At 42.2% G+C, this 25961-nt stretch overlaps 1 protein-coding gene across 2 annotated transcripts in view; it reads right to left on the reverse strand.

The window, feature by feature from the left end:
- Positions 1-25961, reverse strand: part of gtf2h2 (general transcription factor IIH, polypeptide 2) — a 54400-nt gene that overhangs the window by 22588 nt on the left and 5851 nt on the right. For both annotated transcript variants that reach the window (XM_073066191.1, XM_073066201.1), the window contains exons 4-10: positions 23011-23047; positions 22809-22895; positions 20321-20371; positions 19189-19243; positions 17724-17829; positions 14083-14173; positions 8920-9007 (exon numbers count right to left, since the gene is read on the reverse strand). In XM_073066191.1, coding sequence (XP_072922292.1) covers positions 8920-9007; positions 14083-14173; positions 17724-17829; positions 19189-19243; positions 20321-20371; positions 22809-22895; positions 23011-23047 — 515 coding nt within the window. The remainder of the gene's footprint in view (positions 1-8919; positions 9008-14082; positions 14174-17723; positions 17830-19188; positions 19244-20320; positions 20372-22808; positions 22896-23010; positions 23048-25961) is intronic.

The following is a 25961-nucleotide window of genomic DNA, read 5'->3' on the forward strand; positions in this document are numbered from 1 at the left end:
GCATCCACTCTATCAAGGCCTTTCACCATTTGATATGTTTCAATGAGGTCACCCCTCATTTTTCTGAATTCTCATGACTACAAGCCCAGAGCCATCGATGCTCTTCATATGACAAGCCATTCAATCCTGGAATCATTTTTGTGAACCTCCTTTGAACTCTCTCTAGTTTCAGTACAGCCTTTCTAAGATAAGGGGGCCAAACCTGCTCACAATACTCTAAGTGAAACCTCCCATGCTTTATAAAGTTTCAACATTACATCCTTACTTTTATATTCTACTCCTCTTGAAATGAATGCTAACATTGCATTTGCCTTCCTCACCACAGACTCAACCTGTAAATTTACCTTTATGGAATCCTGCACAAGGACATCCAATTCCCTATGCACCTTAGTTTTTTGTATTTTCTCTCCATTTACAAAGCAGTCTACCCTTTCATCTCTTCTACCAAAGTGCATGACCATACACTTCCCAACACTGTATTCCATCTGCCACTTCTTTGTGCATTCTCCTGATCTAAGTCCTTCTGTAGTCTCTCTACTTCCTCAAAACTACCTTCTCCTCTATCTAACTTCATACTGTCTGCAAGCTTTGCAACAAAACAGCATTCAAATCTTGACATATAAAGCAAAAAGAATTGGTCCTAACACAGACTCCGTTGGAACACAACTAATCACTGGCAGCCAGTCCGAAAAGTCTCCTTTTATTCCCCCACTTTGCCTCCTGCCAATCAGCCACTGCTCTATTCATGCCAGAATCTTCCCTGTAATACCATGGGCTCGTAGCTTGTTAAACAGCCTCACGTGCGGCACCTTGTCAAAGGCCTTCTGAAAATTCAAGCGCACAATATCAACCAATTCTCCTTTGTCTATCCTGTTTGTTACTTCTTAAAAGAATTCCAAAAGATTTGTCAGGTAAGATTGTCCCTTCAGGAAACCATGCAGACTGCAGCCTATTTTATCATGTGCCAAGTATCCTTAACAATTGACTCCAACACCTTCTCAACCACTGAGGTTAGACCAACTGGCCTACAGTTTCCTTTCTTCTGCCTCTCTCCCTTCTTGAAGAGTGGACGGACATTTGCAATGTTCCATTTTTACAGAACTATTCCCGAAACTAGTAATTCTTGAAAATTCATTACTAATGGATCCACGATCTCGTCAGTCACCTCTTTCAGAACTCTGGAGTGTACACCAACTGGTCCAGATGACTTATCTACCTTTGGACCTTTCAGTTTCCTTCTTTTTTTTTATTATTAGTTTTTCAAAACATTTTACAAAATTAAAAACCCCAAATCCCAATGAGGAGCATTAATACAGTGCAAAATTAAGCATACAATAACAATATGCTACAAAGGAAGAGAATTTAACAAAAAAGCACCTAAATTAAAGACAGGTGAGCTTAGTGTCCTCCCCAAGCCCCATAACACAAGAAAAAAACAACAACTCCAGACCAACCACCACACAATATAGAGAGTATAAGTCAGGACAGTCAAACTCCCAGACTGCGAATACACTTAGCAACAGAGGATAATAATGCCTACTGCCAGAAAAAAAAAGGAGCTGAAAGCAAGGGACCGAAATGAAGAAAAAAAAGAAAAAAAAACCCTAGTCAAGAGGAAGGTTATGAAAGTACTCGATAAAAGGTCCCCAGACCTTATGGAACTTTAGATCCGAATTAAGAACTGAATAATGAATTTTTTCGAGGTCCAAGCAGGCCATAATGTCGTTAAGCCATTGCGCATGAGTGGGCGAGGCAACATCTCTCCATCTAAGGAGGATCAAGCGTCTCGCCAGGAGAGAGGCAAAGGATAGTATTCGACATTTGGTCGGACCCAGACATAAATCCGTCTCGCCCCAAAAACCGAACAGAGCAATTAAGGGGTTAGGTTCTAGGTGCTGATTCAGAATACCTGATAATGTAGTGAAGACATCTTTCCAGAATTTCTCCAAGCTAGGACAGAACCAGTACATATGGATGAGAGAGGCCACGCCCCTCTTGCATTTATCACAGAGCAGACTAATGCCAGGGTAGAATCGAGATAGTTTAGATTTAGACATATGGGCTCTATGAACAATCTTAAACTGTAAAAGGCAATGGCGAGCACAAAGGGAGGTTGAGTTAACCGATTTGAGTACTGAGTCCCAGCTCTCCTCGGATAAGGAGATATTTAAATCCTGCTCCCAGGCCATTTTAATTTTATCCACAGGGGCCCGTCGTAAGGCTGCTAGTTTATCTCGGATAATTGATATTAAACCTTTACCTAGTGGATTAATGGAAAGAAATAGGTCCATAGCATTTTTCGCAGGCATTTCAGGAAAGTTAGGAATTAAAGGAGCAGTAAAGTGTCGGATTTGGAGATATCTGTGAAAGTGAGTGTTAGGCAGGTTGAACTTAACAGAGAGCTGCTGAAAAGAAGCGAAGCAATTATCAATGAAGAGATCTTCAAAATGTCTAATGCCCTTCCTGTGCCAAACATGGAATGCTGAATCGTACATAGTAGGTAAAAAAAGGTGATTATGTGCGACTGGGCTAGAAATGGAAAACCCCTGGAAACCATAGCATTTCCTGAACTGAGCCCATATACGCAAAGTGTGTCTAACAAGAGGATTAGCTATTGATCTGGGCAGACTGCTAGGGAGTGCAGAGCCAAGAAGTGCAGATATAGATAATTCTTTAGTGGAGCTCAACTCCATTGCTACCCAGTTAGGGCACTCAGGTGCCTTTCAGTTTCCAAAGAACCTTTTCTCCAGTTATGGTAACGTCACACACTTTATGCCCCCTGACACCTGGAACTTCCATCATAGTGCTGCTGCCTTCTACAGTGAAGACTGATGCTAAATACTTATTCAGTTCATTCACTATTTTGTTGTCACCCATTCCTACCTTTCCAGTGGTCCAATATCCACTCTCGCCTCTCTTTTACACTTTATGTATTGGAACAAACTTTTGGTATCCTCTTTAATATTACTAGCTAGCTTACTTTCATATGTGCCTGATTGAATTTTTTGACGATGTGACTAAACACACTGATGAAGGAAGAGCAGTAGATGTGGTGTATATGGATTTCAGCAAGGCATTTGATAAGATACCCCATGCAAGGCTTATTGAGAAAGTAAGAGGCTTGGGATCCAAGGGGACATTGCTTTGTGGATCCAGAACTGGCTTGCCCACGGAAGGCAAAGAGTGGTTGTAGACGGGTCATATTCTGCATGGAGGTCGGTCACCAGTGGTGTGCCTCAGGGATCTGTTCTGGGACCCTTACTCTTCGTGATTTTTATAAATGATGAGGAAGTGGAGGGAGCAGTTAGTAAATTTGCTGATGACACAAAGGTTGGGGGTTTTGTGGATAGTGTGGAAGGCTATCAGAGGTTACAGCGGGACATTGATAGGATGCAAAACTGGGCTGAGAAGTGGCAGATGAAGTTCAAACCAGATAAGTGTGAGGTGGTTCATTTTGGCAGGTCAAATATGATGGCAGAATATAGTATTAATGGTAAGACTCTTGGCACTGTGGAGGATCAGAGGGATCTTGCGGTTCGAGTGAACAAGACACTCAAAGCTGCTGCGCAGGTTGACTCTGTGGTTAAGAAGGGGTATGATGTGTTGGCCTTCATCAACCGTGCAACTGAATTTAAGAGCCGAGAGGTAATGTTGCAGTTAAATAGGACCCTGGTCAGACCCCACTTGGAGTACAGCGCTCATTTCTGGTCACTTCACGACAGGAAGGATGTGGAAGTCATAGAAAGGGTGTGGAGGAGATTTACAAGAATGTTGCCTGGATTGGGGAGCATGCCTTATGAGAATAGGTTGAGTGAACTCGGCCTTTTCTCTTTGGAGTGGCTGAAGGTGAGAGGTGACCTCATAGAGGTGTATAAGATGATGACAGGGATTGATCGTGTGGATAGTCAGAGGCTTTTTCCCAGGGCTGAAATGGTAACAAGAGAGGGCAGTTTTCAGGTGCTTGGAAGTAGGTACAGAGGAGATGTCAGGGGTAAGTTTTTTTACACAGAGAGTGGTGAGTGCGTGGAATGGGCTGCCAGCAATGATGGTGCAGGCAGATACAATAGGGTCTTTTAAGAGACACCTGGATAGATATATGGAGCTTAGAAAAATAGAGGGCAATGGGTAACCGTCAGTAATTTCTAAAGTCAAGTACTTGTTCGGCACAGCATTGTGGACCAAAGGGCCTGTATTGTGCTGTAGGTTTTCTATGTTTCTATGACTTCCCGTTAGCCGTGACTGTGTCATCTTTCCTTTAGAATACTTCATCCTGTTTGGAATGTATGCATCCTGTGCCTCTCAAATTGCTTACAGAAATTCCAGCTGTTGCTGCTCTGCCGTCATCCCTGGCAGTGTTCATTTCCAATCAATTCTGGCCAACTCCTCTCTCATGCCGCTGTAATTCCCTTTACTCCATGGTAACACTGATACATCTGACTTTAGCTTCTTTTCAAATTTCAGTGTGAATTCAATCATATTATGATCACTTTCCCCTAAGGGTTATTTTACCTTCAGCTCTCCAACTGATTCTGGCTCAATGCACACCACCCAGTCCAGAATAACTGATCCTCTAGTGGACTCAGCACAAGTTGCTCTAAAAAGCCATCTCATAGGCTCTCTAGAAATCCCCCTCCTGGAATCCAGTACCGACCTGATTTTCCCAATCTACCTGCATATTGAAGTACCACATGACTATTGTAACATTGCCCTTTTGGCATGCATTTTCAATCTCCCATTGTAATTTGTAGGCAAAATCCTTACTACTGTTTGGGGGTCTGTATACAACTCCCATCAGGGTCTTTTTACCCTTGCAGTTCCTTCGCTCTATCCACAATCATTCAATACCTTCCAACCCTATGTCACCTCTTTCTAACAATTTGATTTAATTTTTTACCACAAGAACACCACCTTTGCCTTCCTGTCTATCCTTTCGATACAATGTGTATCCTTGGACAATAAGCTCCCAGCTATAATCTTCTTTCAGCCATGATTCAGTGATGCCTGCAACATCATACCCACCAATTTGCAAATGTGCTACAAGTTTATCTACATTATTCCATATACTGCACACACTCAAATACACCTTCAGTCCTGTATTCACCCTTTTCAATTTTGTCACACCACGCTCAACCTATTGAATCCTAACTTTGTCTACCAACATCTCCACACCCTCTCCACTAACTGTCCTGGCATTCTGGTTCCCATCACCCTGCAACTCTAGTTTAAAGCACACTATGTAGTATTAACAAACCTTACTGCTAGGTTGTTAGCCTCCCCCCAGCTCAGGTGCAAATCATGCCTTCTGTATAGGTCCCACCTTTCCTGGAAGAGAGATCAATGATCTTAAAATCTCATGCCCTCCCTCCTGCTCCAACTCCTCAGACACATTAAACTGTATCATCTTCCTAGTTCTAGCCTCACTAGTATGAGGGATGGGTAGCAACCCTGAGATAACAACCCTGGAGATCCTGCACTTCAACTTAGCACCTAACTCCCTGAACTCCCTTTGCAGAACCTCGTCACTCATCTGACCCATGTCACTGGTGCCTATTATTGCAAGGATCATTAGACTGCCCGTCTACAGACCACAGAGTCTGTTGACTCCAACACCGGCAGGCCTGGATGTCTCCAGACCACGATCCCTGCTGCTGATCTCAATGGTTCTAACAATCCAGAGCAGACTCAGAACCCAGACTCCACCGCCATCAATGCATGTTCCAACCATCTCGGACACCACCAAAGTGCCGACTCCAGCCTTGATCTCCAGACTGGATCTTCATGCGCTGCCGCTGGAACCCCCATCTCTCCTTCCCCCACCACCACTCCACAATCCTGTCTTTCTCAGGTCCTCAGAGACTCCACCTTCCTCTCATCCCACCATCTCTGAACACTCCAAACCTCCATTCTCCAACCCCATTTCCCCCTTCTGATTGCAGCTCTCATCCATGCCAGGTTCTCATCATGCCCTCCAACCTTCCCCTCTCTAAGACAGAATGTTCTGTCCTCACCTTTGTTCCCCTGCACCCACACCTCAGTGAGTTCCGCAGCTGCAACAACTCTGGGGATCTTCCATTCACTGCCATCAACCTCTTCGTTCCCATACCCCACATCTCCTGTTTCTACCTCCCACCCAAAATCCACAAACCTACTTGTCCAGGAATTTCAGCTTGTTCCTGCTCCACTGAACTGATATCTGCATACCTCAACTCTGTTTTATCCCCCCGGTTCAGTCCCTTCCCAGCTACATATGTGACACCTCACACGCCCTTTATCTTTTTAAGGATTTCAGGCTACCTGATCCCCATCATCTTATTTTAACAATGGATGTCCAGTCCCTGTACACCTCCATCCCCCACCAGCAGGCCTCAAAACCCTCAGTTTCTTTCTGAACACTAGACTCAACCAGTTCCCCTCCACCATACTCTCCTCTGCCTCACAGAACTTGTCCTCACTCTAAATAATTTCTCCTTTGGGTCCTCCCACTTCCTTCAAACAAAAGGGGTAGCCATGGGCACTCGCATGGGTCTCAGCTATGCCTTCTTGCTTGTTTGTTGGCTACGTGGAACAGTCTATATTGCAAGCCTACACTGGTGACTGTCCCGCTATTTTCCTACGCTATATCAACGACTGCATTGGTGCTGCTTCCTGCACCTGTGCTAAACCCGTTGATTTCATCCACTTTGCCTCCAACTTCCACCCAGCCCTCAAATTCACCTGTTCCATTTCTGACATTTCCATTCCCTTTCTCGATCTCACTGTCTCTATCTCCGGAGACAGCTTATCCACCGCTGTCTATTATAAACCAACAGACTCTCACTGCTACCTGGACTATATCTCTTCCCACCCTGCTACTTGTAAAATCGCCATCCCCCTCTCTGAATTCCTCCGTCTTCATCGCATGTGCTCCCAGGATGAGGCTTTTCAACCTAGAATGAAGGAGATGTCCCAAACACAAGAAAATCTGCAGATGCTGGAAATTCAAGCAACACACACAAAATGCTGGTGGAACGCAGCACCCCAGGCAGCACTTATAGGAAGAAGTACAGTCGACGTTTCGGGACGAGACCCTTTGTCAGGACAAACTGAAAGAAGAGATAGTAAGGGGTTTGAAAATGGGAGGGGGAGAGGGAGATCCGAAATGATAGGAGAAGACAGGAGGGGGAGGGATGAAGCTAAGAGCTGGGAAGTTGATTGGCAGAAGGGATACAAGACTGGAGAAAGGGGAGTAACACAGAATGGAAGGCCTTGGAAGAAAGAAAGGGGGAGGGGAGCACCAGCGGAAGATGGAGAGCAGGCAAGGAGTTATTGTGAGAGGGAGGGAAAGAGCGAAAAAAAATTAGAAATTAAAAATTAGGGATGGTGTAAGAGGAGGGGCATTAACGGAAGTTAGAGAAATCAATGTTCATGCCATCAGGTTGGAGGCTACCCTGATGGAATATAAGGTGTTGTTCCTCCAACCTGAGTGTGGCTGCATCTTGACAGTGGAGGAGGCCATGGATAGACATATCAGAATGGGACATGGACTTAAAATGTGTGGCCACTGGGAGATCCTGCTTCCTCTGGTGGACCGAGCATAGGTGTTCAGCGAAACTGTCTCCCAGTCTGCGTCGGGTCTCATCAATATATAGGTCACACCAGGAGCACTGGACAAATATATCACACCAGCCGACTCACAGGTGAAGTGTCGCCTCACCTGGAAGGACTGTCTGGAGCTCTGAATGGTGGTGAGGCCACTACACCTCCTCCTTCACCACCATTCATGGTCTCAAACAGTCCTTCCAGGTGAGGCAGGCTCAGTGCCAGAGACCCAACCACTGTGACTTCCCTTTGTTACATAATATGCCTGACAGTATCCAAAATGTTGTTAAGGGGGTTGGCCATAGGGGTACTCTGCACCAGCTCTTTAAACCCCTTCCCCTTCCTGACTGTCACCCAGTTTCCTGCGTCCTACATCTTGGGTGTAACTACCTCTCTGTGTGTCCTATCTATCAGCCCTTCAGCCTCCCAAATGATCCGGAGTTCATCCAGTTACAGCTCCAACTCCTTAATGTGGTTTGTTAGAAGCTGCAGCTGGATGTAATTCTCGCAGCTGAGGTGGTCAGGGATACTGGAGGTTTCCCTGCCTTCCCACATCCCGCAAGAGGAGCACTGCACTATCCTGCCTGTCTAGCTGAGCAGATATAAAGAGAAGGAAAAAAAACTTGAGTTTTGCTTTCTCTGGGTGAAGACTTTCTTCACTGAAGCCTCGAAGAGCTAAAGCCATAAGATCACCACTCTACGTCCACTCAGACGACAGCCGCTGCAATGATGGCTACTGAGCTTGCCTCTGCCTTTCTTTAACTTAATTAATCCCAAACGCTAACTGGCCACTGGTCAAAGCTCTATTACGCTGCTGCAAACCACCCTTGCCTTTTTTTCTTGGGCAGTGGTCCTGATTAAAGTTCCCTCCTCTCAAAATTTCCAGTGTCCAGAATGGCAACTGGTCAAAGCTCTATCACTTGGAGACACCTGACATATTGAATATACCATAATTAACAATTTACCCACATATCAGAAAACAGATGTTGTAAATGCAAAATTTAAAACGTAGAGTCAGAGAGCTCTACAACTCAGAAATTGGCCTTTCGGTCCATCTAGTAGTTTCAAATATTTTATCTGTCTAGTTTCATCGACCTGCAACTGGATCATAACCCACCATATCCCTCCCATCCATATACCTGTCCTAATTTCTCTTAAACGTTCAAACTGAAGCTGCATCACCACTTGCACTGGCAGCTCGTTCCACATTTGCAACACCTATTCCTGCATTTAGATTTACACGTGAATCGTCTTGTTAATCACTGAAACACTAGACAGAACTTAAAGCAAGCACATCAAAATAAGTAGACTTCATTTCTTTAACACTAAAAACAAACTTACCACCAGTTTCCCGTGCAAGAACTGTGCAAACACGGACCTCTGCTGATAGGCCAATCACAGACACACGGATTTTAGTGGCTTTCAGGCACTTAAAGTTAAAGGAAAATTAGCATCACTATAATATATTAAAATACTCAATGAATATTTAATGATACAATACTCTTGTGAATGACGTGAGAATTTACTTGCCTCTGCCCAACCTATGGGTGCCTGACTTTCTGCTGAGGTATTAAATACATTCCAGTACCTCACCACTGTCATCAATGAATCACCTACAACAAACACTGCGAATGACTCAATGCAGATTCACAGCTTCCGGAAGAGGTAAACCAGACAATTTGTAGTAGAAATCCTGCAGTTTGCAATAGACAATAGGTGCAGGAGAAGGCCATTCAGCCCTTTGAGCCTGCACCGCCATTCAATCTGATCATGGCTGATCATCCACAATCAGTACCCCATTCCTGCCTTCTCTCCATATCCTTGGTCTCCGCCATCTTTAAGAGCTCTAACTCTTTCTTGAAAGCATCCAGAGAATTGGCCTCCACTGCCTTCTGAGGCAGAGCATTCCATAGATCCACAACTCTCTGGGTGAAAAAGTTTTTCCTGGACTCCGTTCTAAGTGGCCTACCCCTTATTCTTAAACTGTGGCCTCTGGTTCTGGACTTCCCCAACTTCGAGAACATGTTTCCTGCCTCTAACGTGTCCAATCTCTTAATAATCTTATATGTTTCAATCAGATCACCTGTCATCCTTCTAAATTCCAGTGTTATCAAGCCCAATCGCTCCAATCTTTCAACGTATGACTGTACTGCCATCCCGGGAATTAACCTCATGAACCTACACTGCACTCCCTCAATAGCAAGAATGTTCTTCCTCAAATTTGGAGACCAAAACTGAACACAATACTTCAGGTGTGGTCTCACCAAGGCCCTGTACAACTGCAGAAGGACCTCTTTGCTCCTATACTCAACTCCCCTTGTTATGAAGGCCAACATGCCATTAGCTTTCTTCACTGCTGCTGTACCTGCATGCTTACTTTCAGTGACTGATGTACAAAACACCTAGATCTCGTTGTACTTACCCTTTTCCTAACTTGACACCATTCATATAGTAATCTGCCTTCCTGTTCTTGCCACCAAAGTGGATAACCTTTCATTTATCCACATTAAACTGCATCTGCCATACATCTGCCCACTCACCCAATATGTCCAAGTCACCCTGCATTCTCATAACATCCTCCTCACATTTCACACTTCCACCCAGCTTTGTGTCATCTGCAAATTTGATAATGTTATTTTTCCACTTTCTGTCTAGGACAGTGATTCGCAATGGGGTCGTTATCAGCCTCCAAGGCGGTAGTTACGTGTCCTATGGGAGTATTAGGGGTAAAAGAATTCTGGTGGGGGGGGGGGGGGGAGAGCAGTAAATGGCACTCTAACTATGACACTATAATTATGGGACCTTACATGATTGGTCAATTACACTAACCGGAATAGTTTAAAGGTAGCTTGCTGAACACTTGCTGTATCCCAACTAACATTCAATGTCAATGTAATTTTCACTTTTGTGATCATCTTCATCTTCACCTCGCCATTCCTTTGCATGCCACTACTATTGTTCTATCCATGTCAACTTGCTGCCATTGTCAACATTTGATAGGCATTCCAAGTTTGTGTTAAAGTTTTATTTTAATTTAGCCCTGTTAATGATGGATAAATATGTATAGTGCAATCTCTAGGAATCTGAAGGTGATGAAACCTTGAATTCTAATCCTGCTAAGAAACAGAAACTATGGAAAGCATGTCAATTCAGTCCTACATACCTGGAGTATAGTTTTATTCTGTTCCCATCAGATCAACTATGCTCCATGTGTTTTATTTGTAACATTGTACTGTCTAATGAAGCCATGAAACCATCAAGATTGCAGGAACACTTCTTCGGACTTAAACTACAACACGGAGTCTTGCCATCTTCAGAAGTTTTCTGATGACTCTGCCATAGTTGGATGCATCAGCAAGGGAGATGAGGCTGAGTACAGGGCTACAGTGGGAAACTTTGTCACATGGTGCGAGCAGAATCATCTGCAGCTTAATGTGAAAAAGACTAAGGAGCTGGTGGTGGACCTGAGGAGGGCTAAGGCACCGGTGCCCCTGTTTCCCTCCAAGGGGTCAGCATGGACATAGTGGAGGATTACAAATACCTGGGGATACGAATGGACAATAAACTGGACTGGTCAAAGAACACTGAGGCTGTCTACAAGAAGGGGCAGAGCCATCTCTATTTCCTGAGGAGACTGAGGTCCTTTAACATCTGCCGGACGATGCTGAGGATGTTCTACGAGGCTGTGGTGGCCAGTGCTATCATGTTTGCTGTTGTGTGCTGGGGCAGCAGGTTGTGGGTCGCAGACACCAACAGAATCAACAAACTCATTCGTAAGGCCAGTGATGTTGCGGGGGTAGAACTGGACTCTCTGACGGTGGTGTCTGAAAAGAGGATGCTATCCAAGTTGCATGCCATCTTGGACAATGACTCCCATCCACTCCATAATGTACTGGTTAGGCACAGGAGTACATTCAGCCAGAGACTCATTCCACCGAGACGTAACACTGAGTGTCATAGGAAGTCATTCCTACCTGTGGCCATCAAACTTTACAACTCCTCCCTCGGAGTGTCAGACACCCTGAGCCAATAGGCTGGTCCTGGACTTATTTCCACTTGGCATGATTAACTTATTATTTTTTAATTATTTATGGTTTTATATTGCTATATTTCTTCACTATTCTTGGTTGGTGCGGCTGTAATGAAACCCAATTTCCCTCGGGATCCATAAAGTACGTCTGTCTGTTAAAAGACACCCTGAAAAGGCTACTTATGGTATTACTCAGTTCCAGCAGATCAAAGAAGCATTTGAAAAGCATTGCACACTCGAGTCAATTGCCAAAAAAGCTACCTTGATAGCAGTCCCATTGCTTCTTATAACATTTACAAAACAATAGCAAAGTGTGGAAAATCTCATTCCATTGGTGAAAGATTAATAATGCCTGCGGTATCAGAAGTGCTCACGGCTGTTCTCAAAATGGATAGCAGTATTTAAAAATCAATTCCTCTGAGTAATAACTCTGTAGCTCGTTGTATTGACGAAATGAGTGAAGACAATGCATATCAACAAGAGCTACAGGAAACAGAAATTGGGATGCAACTGGATGAGTCGGCTGTGCGAGACAACCAGGAATTGCTAATGGCACAAGTTCGGTTTATCAAAAAAGGAAAAGTTTATGAAAAGATTCTCTTTTGTAAAAAGCTGAAACAAATATCAACAGAGAATCAATTTATGGCAAGCTCAAAATATATTTGATAAAAATATTCTGATTAGGAACATGATTTCTTCTGCAATAGATGGAACACCATAGATGACAGGTCACCATGCTGGTTTAGTGGCATTTATGGAAACAGAAATTCCAAGCTTGATTGCAATCCACTGTGTAATTCATCATCAACATCTCGCAGCCAAAAACCTCAGCTTGTAGCTTTTTTCAAGCATGATCCTTTAATATCTGCTATCAGCATAATGAAAGCTCATCCATTAAATAGAATATTTTGCCAGTTATGCCAAGATAATGATGAAAAATTTGAACGCTTGCTTCACACTAAAGTGCGTTGGCTGTCAAAAAGCTGCTGCTTAAAACGTTTCTTTGATCTTCTTGATACTGTGGCTGAATTTTTGCTCAAAGTTGACAAGAGCTTGGGAAACAAGATTGAATTTCTATGTGGAGATGTGGCATACCTAGTCCATCTGTATGACAAAATTAACATTCTAAATATGAAACTTCAAGGTAAGAATTTCAATTAAATCCAGCTAAAAAGTGCAGTGTCCACTCTTATCAGAAAATTGGAAATATACAAGCAAAACATTGGGAGAAGAATGTCCTCACACTTTGCCAGCAAGGAAAGTATAGCATTCTCTTTCACAAACGGTGATTTGCAAGAATGCTGCTGATACCTGCAGTCACTGAAGAAGGATTTTCAGAATTAATTCAAGGATTTGAACAATCTGGAAATTCCGGACTGGGTAATTAACCCATTTCTTTGCAAGGTGGAAGAACAGGAAGAGAGCTTGCAATAAAAAATTATCAAAATTCAGAATAATGAAGCAAAAATGCTTTTCAAAAACGTTGTCTTTTTTGGTATATGGTTACACTGTGTAAGTTTTCTGGTCATTGGAAACGAGCCAAACTGCTGTTCATTGCATTTTCATCTTCCTACCTTGTTGAAAGAGGCTTCAGTGCAGTGAACCACATACTCACAAAAACAGAAACCGCTTGGACACTGTTACGCATGGGCTCATAAGTCTTTTGCTGACTCAACTTGAACCACATATTTCAACTCTTGCTAAAAACCATCAAGCTCCAGGATCACACTGATATCAAAACCGCTATACAGCACACAGATACCGTGTAAGCTAGGTTTAAAGGCAAATAAAAATTTAAAGCAGAATCATTTTCTCATGTTAGCATATGGTATACATGTTTTTATATTATGGGGGTGCCGGAAAGTATATTGTGCCTAAGAGGGGTGTTGTCAAGTATAAAGGTGCTTTTGGGGGGCATTGGAAAGTATGTAAGTGCTTTAGGGGGACGTTCGGCTAAAAAAGGTTGGGAAACACTGATCTAGGACATCAAGTCAATGTACAATCTTTTTAACAGCCCAACAGATACTACTATGCTACCTCTAAAAGGCCTGATGTTAGTACTAACTCAGTATAAAGTTAACAACCAGGCCTTTCAGGGGAACTGGAGATCTCTGAGCAGTTGCATATGACCCAGCTTTGTAACTGGGTAACTATACCTGTATTTTACCACCTCATGCTTAGTACACAAATTATATCAGTTAGTATTTGGCCAAGGAACAAACCCTGAATCTTTGAGGAAATATGGAACAGTAGCTCAAGGTGATTGCTCCTTCAGCTCAATAGAAATGCTGGCACAGTATTAATCATTCCAACTCTATCCTGCCCAATGACAGTCATTGTGTTGGGAAATTTCTCACTTGATGAATTTGAAGCAGTGCCCTATATTATAAAATTCCCAAGCTCTGCACCCTCCCAGAACAGGCACACAGCAAGCCAACAACATGAGCAATGAACAAAACTTACGAAACATTTACCTTAATAAGATCATAGATGTTAGATGGGTCGCAAGTCGTGAGACTACTAAAAATCACAAGTATTTCACGACTGGTATGTCCTGGCATGTGCCTTTAGATTGAGAAGAGAAAATCAGGGTTATGTCATCTATATTAAACTAATGGAAATTTGAATGGCATTTCAATTTGGACAAATACACCTTGGAAGCACTGTTGAAGTTGCAGCAAAGGAAGGGTTAAGACAATGTCCAGACAAGCAGAGTTTACAGATAGTAAAATAAATTTCTTTTTACAGAAATTTCTTTTTCTGAAAGAGGTGGCTGAAGAGATTTCAGAGCCATTAGTAATGACCTTTCAAGAATCACTGGAAAACTGGAAAAATGCAAATATCACTCCACTCTTCAAGAAGGGAGAGAGGCAGAAGAAAGGAAATTATAGGCCAATTAGGCTGACCTCAATGGTTGGGAAGATGTTGGAGTCAATTGTTAAGGATGTGGTTTTGGGGTACTTGGAGACACATGATAGAAACGTAGAAAACCTACAGCACAATACAGGCCCTTCAGCCCACAATGCTGTGCTGAATATGTACTTACTTTAGAAATTACCTAGGGTTACCCATAGCCCTCTATTTTCCTAAGCTCCATGTACCTATCCAGGAGTCTCTTAAAAGACCCTATCATAGCCACTTCCACCAATGTTGCCGGCAGCCCATTCCACACACTCACCGCTCTGCGTAAAAAACTTACCCCTTGCATCTCCCATGTACCTACTTCCAAGCACCTTAAAACTCTGCCCACTCATGATAGCCATTTCAGCCCTGGGAAAAAAAACCTCTGACTATCCACATGATCAATGCCTCTCATCATCTTATACACCTCTATCCTATGGAGAAGGGGTCCCAGAACAGATCCGAGGCACACCATTGGTCACCGACGTCCATGCAGAATATGACACATCTACAACCACTCTTTGCCTTCTGTGAGCAAGCCAATTCTGGATCCACAAAGCAAGGTCCCCTTGGATCCCATGCCTCCTTACTTTCTCAATAAGCCTTGCATGGGCTATCTTATCAAATGCCTTGCTGAAATCTACATACATCTACTGCTCTACAATCACATCCTCAAAAAAATCAATCAGGCATGTAAGGCATGACCTGCCTTTCACAAAGCCATGCTGACTATTCCTAATCATATTATGCTTCTCCAAATGTTCATAAATACTGCCTCTCAGGATCTTTTCCATCAACTTACCAACCACTGAAGTAAGACTCATTGTTCTATAATTTCCTGGTCTATCTCTGCTACCTTTCTTGAATAAGGGAACATCTGCAACCCTCTAATCCTCCTGAACCTCTCCCGTCCCCATTGATGATGCAAAGATCATTGCCAGAGGCTCAGCAATCTCCACCCTCACCTCCCACAGTAGCCTGGAGTACATCTCGTCTGGTTCCGGAGACTTATCCAACTTGATGCTTTCCAAAACCTCCAGCACATCGTATTTCTTAATGTCTATATGCTCAAGCTTTTCAATCCACTGTAACTCATCCCTGTAATCGCCAAGATCCTTTTCCGTAGTGAATACTGAAGCAAAGTATTCATTAACTAACTCTGCTATATCCTCCAGTTCCATACACACTTTTCCACTGTCACACTTGATTGGTCGTGTTTTCACTTCTTATCCTCTTGCTCTTGTTAAAATAGGCCATAGGTTTCCTGAAGGGAAAATCTTGCCTGACAAATCTGTGGAAATTCCTTGAACAAGGAATTAACAAGCAGGATAGACAAAGGAGAATTAGTTGATGTTGTGTTCTTGGATTTTCAGAAGGCCTTTGACAAGGTGCCACACATGAGGCTGTTTAGTAAGTTATGAGCCTATGGTATTACATGAAAGATTCTAGCGTGGATAAAGCAGTGGCCGATTGGTAGGAGGCAAAGAGTTGGAATAAAGAGAGCCTTTTCTGGTTGGCTGCTGGAGACTAGTGGTGTTCCACAGGGGTCTGTGTTGGGACTGCTTCTTTTTACGTTATATGCCAATGACTTGGATGACAGAATTGATGGCTTTGTTGCAATGTTTGCAAATGATATGAAGATAGGTGGAGGGGCAGGTAGTTTTGAGGAAGTAGAAAGGCTACAGAACGACTTAGACAGATTAGGGGAATGGGCAAAAAGTGGCAGAAGGAATACAGTATCAGGCAGTGCATGATCATGTACTTCGGTAGAGGAAATAAAAGGGTTGGCTATTTTCTAAATGGAGAGAAAATTCAAAAATCTGAGTTGCAAATGGCCTTAGGGGTCCTTGTGCAGGATTCCCTAAAGGCTAATTTGCAAGTTGAGTCTGTGGTGAGGAAGGCAAATGCAACATTAGCATTCATTTCAAGAGGACTAGAATATGAAAGCAAGGATGTGATGTTGAAACTTTATAAAGCACAGATGAGGCCTCACTTGTAGAACTGAGAGCAGGTTAGGGCCCTTCATCTTAGAAAGGATGTGCTGAAACTAGAGAGGGTTCAAAGGGTTTCACGAAAATGATTCCGGGATGGAACAGCTTGGCATATAAACAGCATCTGGTGGCTCTGGGCTTGTATTCACTAGAATTCAGAAGAACAAGAGGGGACCTAATTGAAACCTATTGAATATTGAAAAGCCTTGATAGAGTGGATGCGGAGAGGATATTTCCTATGACAGGAGAGCGTCGGACCAGATGCAGAGTCTCAAAATAGGGGGTCGTCATTTTAGAATGGTGATGAAGAGGAATTCCTTTAGCCAGAGAGTGGTGTATTTGTGGAATTCATTGCCATGGGCAGCTTTGGAGGCCAAGTCTTTACATATATTTAAGGCAGAGGTTGAATGATTCTTGATTAGTCAGGGCATGAAGGGATAAAAGGAGAAGGCAGGAGATTGGAAAACGGATCAGCCATGGTGAAACGGTGGAGAAGACTCGATGGGCTGAATGGCTTCTATTTTTTATGGTCTTATGGTTTTATAGTGTGTAGTCAGCCCAGGCAAGTGAGACCTTTAAAGGAAGAACATAGCTTCCCTTTGCACAGCAGGGGCCTGGTGCTATTTGGCATATGGAGATAAGATTGTAATTGAAGGATGCAAGGTACACACCAACTAAGGGACAATCACTTTACTAACTTCAAAGTATCTTCAGTTGTTAATTTCTATTGATTGTTAACACCTGTTAATGTTTTAACTGTCACTCATTCTTTGGAGGACTCTTCTGTTTTCGTGGATGTCTGTAAAGAAAAAGAATTTCAAGATGTATATTCTATACATTTCTCTTATATTGAATTGAACTATTGAACCATTGTGTTTGGTGATTGATCTTGCAAGTAAGGAATTCAAATATACAGAGTTATCAACTGGTCAATATCTGGAACTGAGACAATTTTGTACAAAAGTGGCATTTCTCCATTCAGAATTCAGTGTGGTGACAGGGGCTGTGCTGTTCTCCTGAACAGGTCAAATAAAATGTGGTTGAGGAATCAGTCCTGAGTTTTCATTCTAGATAATCAGGGATGACAACACTTCAGGAAAGAGTAACATATAGAGTCATAGAACACTACAGCATAGCTAAGGCCCTTCAGCCCATCTAGTCCATGTTGAACATACAGAAACAAAATGAGAAGCCGTGAAGGGATATGTTCTAAGGGCACTTACTTCAGGGTATCCATAGCTAGAGACAGGGAATTATAAAGAGATGGCTCCCCGCTGCATGACACACCAACAGTTTTAATTAATGCTTCTTTATGCTTCTTTGGATTTCCTAATGCAAAAACAATGAGAAACAAACCACAATTTCAAAACTACAGTATAACTAAATGCCAGGGAGAAGGAAAGAAAACAAAATCACTCATGGTTCTTCCTCCTGATGTCCTATGACTGATCTGCAGCTATAAGTTAAATTGATTAACAGGATTTTACCATGGGGGTGTGATGTTGGATGTGATTGCTCGAATACCCCACAACAGGTAGCTTAACAGCACTTATTCACACAACAAGGAAACTCACTTAAGAAGGACAGAGGGTTGTGGGTTTTGTATGGATTAGTGAGGCCTTAAATAAAGGAAGAGAGCAGATTGGGGAAAAAATAGATAAAAATATTCTAATGGGAAAACTTGTCACTCCCAAAGAGATTAAGTGCTCAAGCTTATCCAGTTGATTGCATACTAATTGATTATGGGCATTAGTGGATCCAAGTCAGTGTATGAGGAGTGTCTGATGTGTTGATGTTGGAGAGGGTGCAAAGGAGGTTCACGAGAATGATCCCAGGTATGAAAGAGTAATCATATGAGGAACATTTGATAGCTCTGGGTCTGTACTCGCTGGAGTTTGGAACAAAGGGTGGGGGGAGATCTCATTGAAACCTATCAAATATTGAAAGGCCTAAATAGAGTGGATGTGCAGAGGATGTCTCCTATGGCGGGGGAGTCTAGCATCAAAGGGCACAGCCTCAGAAAAGAGGGACATCCATTTAGAACAAAGAGATGGAGGATTTTGTTTATAGACACTCACAGTGAGCTATACAGTTACAACCAGTTCTGGGATGACTGAAGTGTTTGTACAGACACTGCACAGTGAATTGTTTAGTTACGACCACTTCTGGGATGACTGCAGTGTTTTACAGACATTCACAGTAAGTTGTACAGTTAAGAGTTAGTTTATGCTACATCTCCCAGCAGTAATATTTAAAAGATACACTCAGTGGCCATTGTATTAGTTACAGCTGTACACCTGCCTATTAATGTAAATATATAATCAATCATATGACAGCAGCTTATACATAAAAGCATGCAGGAATGGTCAAGAGGTTCAGTCGTTGTTAACACCAAACATCAGAATGGGAAAGACATATGATCTAAGTGACTTTAACCATGGAATGACTGTTGGTGTTAAGAGATACCTAATAAAGAGGTCACTGGGTATATATTTCAAATATTATTCACAGTGGATCGGAACAGAGAGATTTTTCGGAGCAGGAGAGACAGACCAGTTCCAGCTCATCACATCCCACAGTCGGTTTATTAATTTTCAGCTCTTTGCAACTGAATGTTCTGCCATGCAGACGATCAGCACACCTGTATGTTATTTGTAATTGACGTTAATATTAAATGTGCTTCATTACCTGCAAGTTCAGTAAGCTTTTCAGCCCTTTTGTTCTTTGTAGAAATGATACCAATCTGAATACAAAAAAAAATCCTGCTTTAATGGTTAATAATTTGCTGCAATGAAAAATAATGCTTTGGGACTAATCCACAATTCGACCACCCCCCCCCCCCCCCTCCAATATCAGTGCCATGATTGAGAAACAAGTTTAGTGGTGGGCAAGTTGTTGGAGAAGATCCTGAGAGGCAGGAATTATGAGCATTTGGAGAGACATAATCTGATTAGGGATAGCTAGCATGGATTTATCAAGGGTAGGTTGTGCCTTACGAGCCTGATTGAATTCTTTGAGGAAGTAACATAACACATTGATGAAGGTAGAGCAGTGGATGTAGTGTATATGGATTTCAGCAAGACATTTGATAAGATTCCCCATGCAAGGCTCATTCAGAAAGTAAGGAGGCATGGGATCCAAGGAGACTTTGCTTTGTGGATCCAGAATTAGCTTGCCCACAGAAGGCAAAGGGTGGTTGTAAATGGTTCATATTCTGTATGGAGGACGGTGACCAGTGGTGTTCCACAGGGATCTGTTCTGGGACCCCTCCTCTTTGTGATTTTTATAAATAACCTGGATGAAGAAGTAGAAGGGTGGGATAGTAAGTTTGCTGATAACACAGAGGTTGGGGGTGTTGTGGATAGGCTGGAGGGTTGTCAGAGGTTACAGCGGGACATCGACGGGATGCAGAACTGGGTTGAGAAGTGGTAGATGGACTTCAACCCAGATAAGTGTGAAATGTTTCATTTTGGTAGGTCAAATTTGAAGACTGAATATAGTATTAATGGTAAGACTCTTGGCAGTGTGGAGGATCAGAGAGATCTTGGGCTCAAAGCTACTGCACAGGTTGGCAATGTTGTTAAGAAGGCGTATAGAGTGTGGGGCTTCGTCAACTGTGGGATTGAGTTCAAGAGCCGTGAGGTAATGCTACAGCTATATAAGACCTTAGTTAGACCCCACTTGGAGTACTGTGTTCAGATCTGGTCACCTCACTACAGGTGACCCACAGATACCTGCTCTTAACTGGACCCACAGATACCTGTTCTTAGCTGACCCAGAAATACCTGTTTTGACATGATCAACAAATACTTGCTCTTACCTGACTAATGGGATTATGGTCAAAGTATTCTTCTACAAAGTATTCCAGCAGCTGCAGAAAGAAGGAAAAAGAATAATGTTCACACGCTTTCATGTAACAAAGTGAGCAATTCACACACGTGACAAGCTGACAAGTATAAAGTGCATCCTTCAGTAACCCTATTGTGCAAGGTTGATGCAGATAGTCCTGGAACATTGAACCTGCAACTGTACAGCACAGTACGCACCCTTCAGCCTACAAGAGATAAGATATGCTCTCTACTCCAGGATTAACCTCTCTAGTACCTGCTTGTTTTCTTCTTGTTATTTGAGAAATGCAGCCTGTAGAATTACACCTAATCATGAAATGCTACCAAATGGGCTGAAACCTGAATTTATATCTTCTCTTCACAGATGCTGCCTGATGTACTGAGTATTTTTAATGTTTACTGTTTTTATTTTCGACTTCCACCATAACAGTATCGGGCTTATGTCTAACCAGGAGGAATTAGCAGCAGACAGCAAGAGACAGTGAGGATACCATTTGAAACTGGACTCTGAATTCTGCATAATCTGTGTAGGTTTACTCCCACAACCCAAAGATATTGGTAAGTTACTTGCCTGGTGAAAACTGCCTGTAGTGTGTAGGTGAATGGCAGAATGAGAGCAGTTGATAGGAAACGAAGGAAGAATAAAATGAGATTAGCATAAATTGGCTGTTTAATGGTCAGTGCAGACACAGTGGATTGAAAGGCCTGTTTCTGAATTGTATGAATCTCTGACTATAACGTTATTTTTTCTCCTTGGAGCAATGGAGGATGAGAGGTGACCTGACAGAGATGTACAAGATGATGAGAGGCATTGATCATGTGGATAGTCAAAGGCTTTTTCCCAGGGCTGAAATGATTACCATAAGAGGACACAGGTTCAAGGTGCAGGGGAGTAGGTACAGAGGAGATGTCAGGGGTAAGTTTTTTTACGCAGGGAGTGGTGAGTGCATGGAATGGGCTGCCGCCAACGGTGGTGGAGGCGGATACGATAGGGTCTTTTAAGAGACTTTTGGATAGGTATATTGAGCTTAGAAAAATAGAGGGCTATAGGTAAGTCTAGTAATTTCTAAGGTAGGGACATGTTTGGCACAACTCTGTGGGCCGAAGGGCCTGTATTGTGCTGTAGGTTTTCTATGTTTCTATGTTTGTCTTCTTAGTTCTGGATGAGAGCCCTTCCCATTCAGAGCTCACAAAGCAATGTAATGAAAGAAAAATTTCTCAAGCAAGTAACTGCAACTGTGAAGTGGGTCTGAATGAAAAGAAACGAAATGCTACCGATTAGCATCAGGTTTTCTCAAAATCCGTCCAAGAGGACCACAACCTTTTCATTATTTGGAAGCCTGTGTGCCTCAATGGCCAGAGGGCTATGTTGGCTGGAGTCAGGGCGTTATGTTTTGGCTCTTGGTAGGGTCACCCATACCAAAAAGATCAAAAGATAGAGGCTAGATTAACAGTGGTCCACTGGTCATCCAGGGTCACGGGCTCAGCTCAGAGCTAACAACCCTGACTGGTAAAACAAAATTGTCACGGATCCTTCTATGTATTCCTTAGTCCTGGGACTTGCATGACTGACAGTAGTGAAAACTGAGAGGAAGCTACTGACATGATGAAGGAAGCCTGAACACCATCAGAGATGGAGGACTTCATTGCTGCCCTAAATGCAAGCAGTGTAACAGAGAATGAGACTACTCAAAATCAGGAAATAACGACTAATCAATAGAGGAGAGATGAACTGATTATCCAGTTATCCTTTAACAATTTTTCATCGTTGAAAATACAGACCGTGGACATCATCAGGAAGGGAGAAATGAACTTATCACTTCAGCTTTATCTGTTCTAACTTCAAAACATTGTTACTAATGCCCAGTGGAATGGGGATATGTTGGAAAGTAAATGAAACATATTGCTGTTAGTTAGGGTTCCACTTCTCACCAATAGTTTCTTGTTGCACAAGTGATTTCTTTACAGCAACTGCTCGACGCATCAGTCTGAAATTCTTCTCTCATTTAACACCTGGACTGCTATATCTGGGGCTGGTGGGTGGTGAAACAGAAAATCAACGCCATTGGAATTACCTCATCTACTTTTTGACTTGCACAAATTAATCATCCAATTAGCTCAAGAGAATAAGTAATACAGGCAAAAATAGTCCAGAGGAAGGATCTCAGTCCAAAACGTCAACTGTTTATTCCCCTCCATAAATGCTGCCTGGCCTACTGAGTTCCTCCAGCATCTTGTGCATGTTGCTCAGGATTTCCAGCATCTGCAGAATCTCTTGTGTTTAAAAAAGAATAAGGTGTTGGTAGTAGGCTCAGATAGGGACGGGGAACAGAAAGGTTGTAGCTTTTCATTGCATATCCTTTTAATTAAAAGCAGAGCCACTTACATCCCTTAATGCTCCAATTTGTTATGAAACAGCTAACATGGTAAAGAAAACACACCACACAACTTTCATTTCACCTTTAACGTCGATGTAAGTCGATTGGGTTTCAGATCTTGGTCTTCCATTGATTTAGACATGTCTATTATCACATATAAGTGCCGCATCTTCAAATTAGAATAAATAAAACAAATAAAAAATTATTATCTAGAATATATTGCTATCTCCGCAGTACACAAAGTAAAATCAATATATCATCTTCTCAATTAAAAATACACTTACCATTCCTAGTCTAACTTGGCCATGTGATTCGAAGACTCTACATAGGAGAAATCAGAACGATTAATGGGAACTGGACAAAATAACAATGTACCTGTTCAGTGGTAGATCAATTACTTTAATATCCATTATCTATGTTAAAGTAGGATACACAGAGACAGACTTATCTATTTGCGGAATTTTATGACAAACGTTATTTTTAGGAAATTTACATGAGCTTTTCACATCACTGGAAGTGATCTACACATTTTCCTATCTTCATGTCCCACACATACCCTTTCACTTTCATATCAGTTACAAATATTTATCCATTTTCTTCTTTAAAATTAGGAACCTATTCCAGTTCCACCTCTGTATCCTAACAATCCTCTGAGCTGCCCATTGCTTTGTCATTTGTTAACTTTTATTTCGAACTTGGCAACCAAAGGAAAACCTTTATTTCTACAATCAAGGATCAGTTTTAAAAATAAGAGTCAACAAAGAGCAAATACTCTTCAACAGTACATTGAAATAGGAGTCGTTCAGTCTTCTCGTTGTCAATTCTTATTACCCATTTCAGCACAATACTAAATTATGTGTGTGTGTTACTGTATTTGTACGTGATGTTACTCCTACACAGGGATGGTTAAAAGTAAAGAGAAATTAGATTTCAAAATTGGTCTCTCAAATCACTCACATCACCTTAACACACCTTAAACACTTCTGAGGGAGAAGCTCGTGGATAAGAAAGTCCCAAATTTCTTCCAATTGTATCCTACTGTTGAACACAGGAGTATGGGAGCTGTGACATGAGGTTGCAGTTGTATAAGCCATTGGTGAGGCTTCACTTGGAGTGTGGTGTTTAGTTTTGGACACCCTGTTATAGGAAAGATGTGATTAAACTGAAGAAGAGTGTGGAGAAGAGTTACAAGGATGTTGCCAGGTTTAAGCAGGAGTATCCAACCTTTTTTATGCAATGGATTGTTACGACTGTGCCCCAACTCTGAGGGGCCGAAGGGTACAAAGAAGCCCCCTCCTTTTTGAGAATCGCAAGATCGCTATTAATTCAGGTCAGGAGACCCAGGAAATGAGAGAGAGACGTTTGGAATGTGTCCTGGCTTCCGCGATACAAAGCCATGGATAACGGCCATTGTCTCTTGGAGACGGAATTGTGTATTGAGTACTGTACTTCATGGAAGCCCTCAGGGAACGATCAGAGGGGGTTGGTTGAGGGATTGCATCATCCCAACCTGATTGACATCTGAGACCTCGTGAGTCAGGATAAAAGAGGGTCTGGGGAACAACCCCTTTAGACGCACCAGGAGAAACGCTAGAAATCCCGTGACAGCGTTTAATAGCAACAGCCAGTGGAAGGCCCACGTGTGTCCTTTCCCATTGCCTGGGATTGGGGCCTTACCACGGAAGACGGCTTAGCTAAAGAAGAGATCACCACCGACAACATTTCGAAGGATCGACATCATAAAAAGGAAAACGGACAAGTTCTAAAAATCCGTCTCTCTCTTCAACCAAAAGCCACAGCCTGAATGAACTTGAGTGACTTTTATATTTCCATCGGACAATACATTATCCCCTAGACAATGATAGAGCTATTTCTTATTGATTATTATTGTACCCGCGCTTTTAGATTTAGTATTGACGACGTATATTATCTGTATGTTTGCATTGAAATTATTTTTGTGTATTTTTATCAATAAATACTGTTAAAAATAGTGCCATCAGACTTCAACGGACCTCTCTATCTTTGCTGGTAAGTGACCCAGTTACGGGGTTCGTAACAGGATCAATACCATTAAGCAAGAGGTCCATGGACCCCAGGCTGGGAACCTTTGGATTAAAGGGAGAGCTTAGCCAGGATATGTCATTTGAAATGTAGGGACGATGTTATAGAAATGTACTGGAATTGGTTTATTACTGTCATATTTACAAAGATAGAGTGGAAAGCTTGTCTTGCATCCTGTTCATACAGATCAAATCATTACACAGTGTATTGAACTAGAATAAGGTAAAATGCAGAATAAAGTATGTAAGCTACCAAAAATCTGCAGTGCCGGTAAATGGTAAAGTGGCAAGATCATAACAAGGCAGGTTGTGAGACCAAGGGCCCATGTTATCATACACGTGGAATGAGCCGCCAGAGGAAGAGAGCCAGGTACAACGGTATCAGTTAAGAACAACTGGGTAAGTACACAGAGGGAAGAGGCTTGCAGGGATATAGGCAGAACAAAGTAAACTGGGGCAAGAATGGGTTGGATGGACTGAAGAGCCTCTGCTCTGTTGCTCCACAACTCAGAAGGCAATGACAGAGCAACAACTTTCTCTGGCTCTAAGGCCCCTCTCTTTGGCTTTAACTTTCTTTTTTCAAAAAAAGTAAAGAAATCCAAATTTGGAGACAAATTTCTGATAGCAATTTTCCCAATGACTTTGACAGAATTAGTTCTACCCAGTCATTTTTTGTGTTCTGCTGTAAATAATACAGTATATAGTCCTGTTACCTGTTACCTTCACGTCCTATATGCACACAACCTCATCTAAATGTCCTACCACTGTTATCAGAATTCCAAAACCATTTTATTGTTTCCCCATTATCCATCTATATTCTTCTTAGATAAACATTGCGTTAACAGTAAGTTAACATTAATTTCTCTACTCTATCAGCCTTTAGTGTCCTCTTTCATTGAAAATACATTGCGCATTATTTTTGTTACTAATTCTGCTTAAGCTAAATGCCAATTATCTACACTAAACAACTAGCCCAATATTCAAACACAAAATAATTGTTTACATGTTATTCTCTGTGCTTTAATTTGTTTTCTTTCTACACTCTAAAATATTCAACATACACACAAAATGCTGGAGGAACTCTGCAGGTCAGGCTGCATCTATGGAAAGGAATAAACAGTCAATATTTTGGACCAAGACGCTTCATCAGTTCTGATAAGGGTTTTGGCCCGAAG

Source organism: Hemitrygon akajei, chromosome 2 (genome assembly GCF_048418815.1).
Source record: "Hemitrygon akajei chromosome 2, sHemAka1.3, whole genome shotgun sequence".
Taxonomy (NCBI): Eukaryota; Metazoa; Chordata; class Chondrichthyes; order Myliobatiformes; family Dasyatidae; genus Hemitrygon; species Hemitrygon akajei.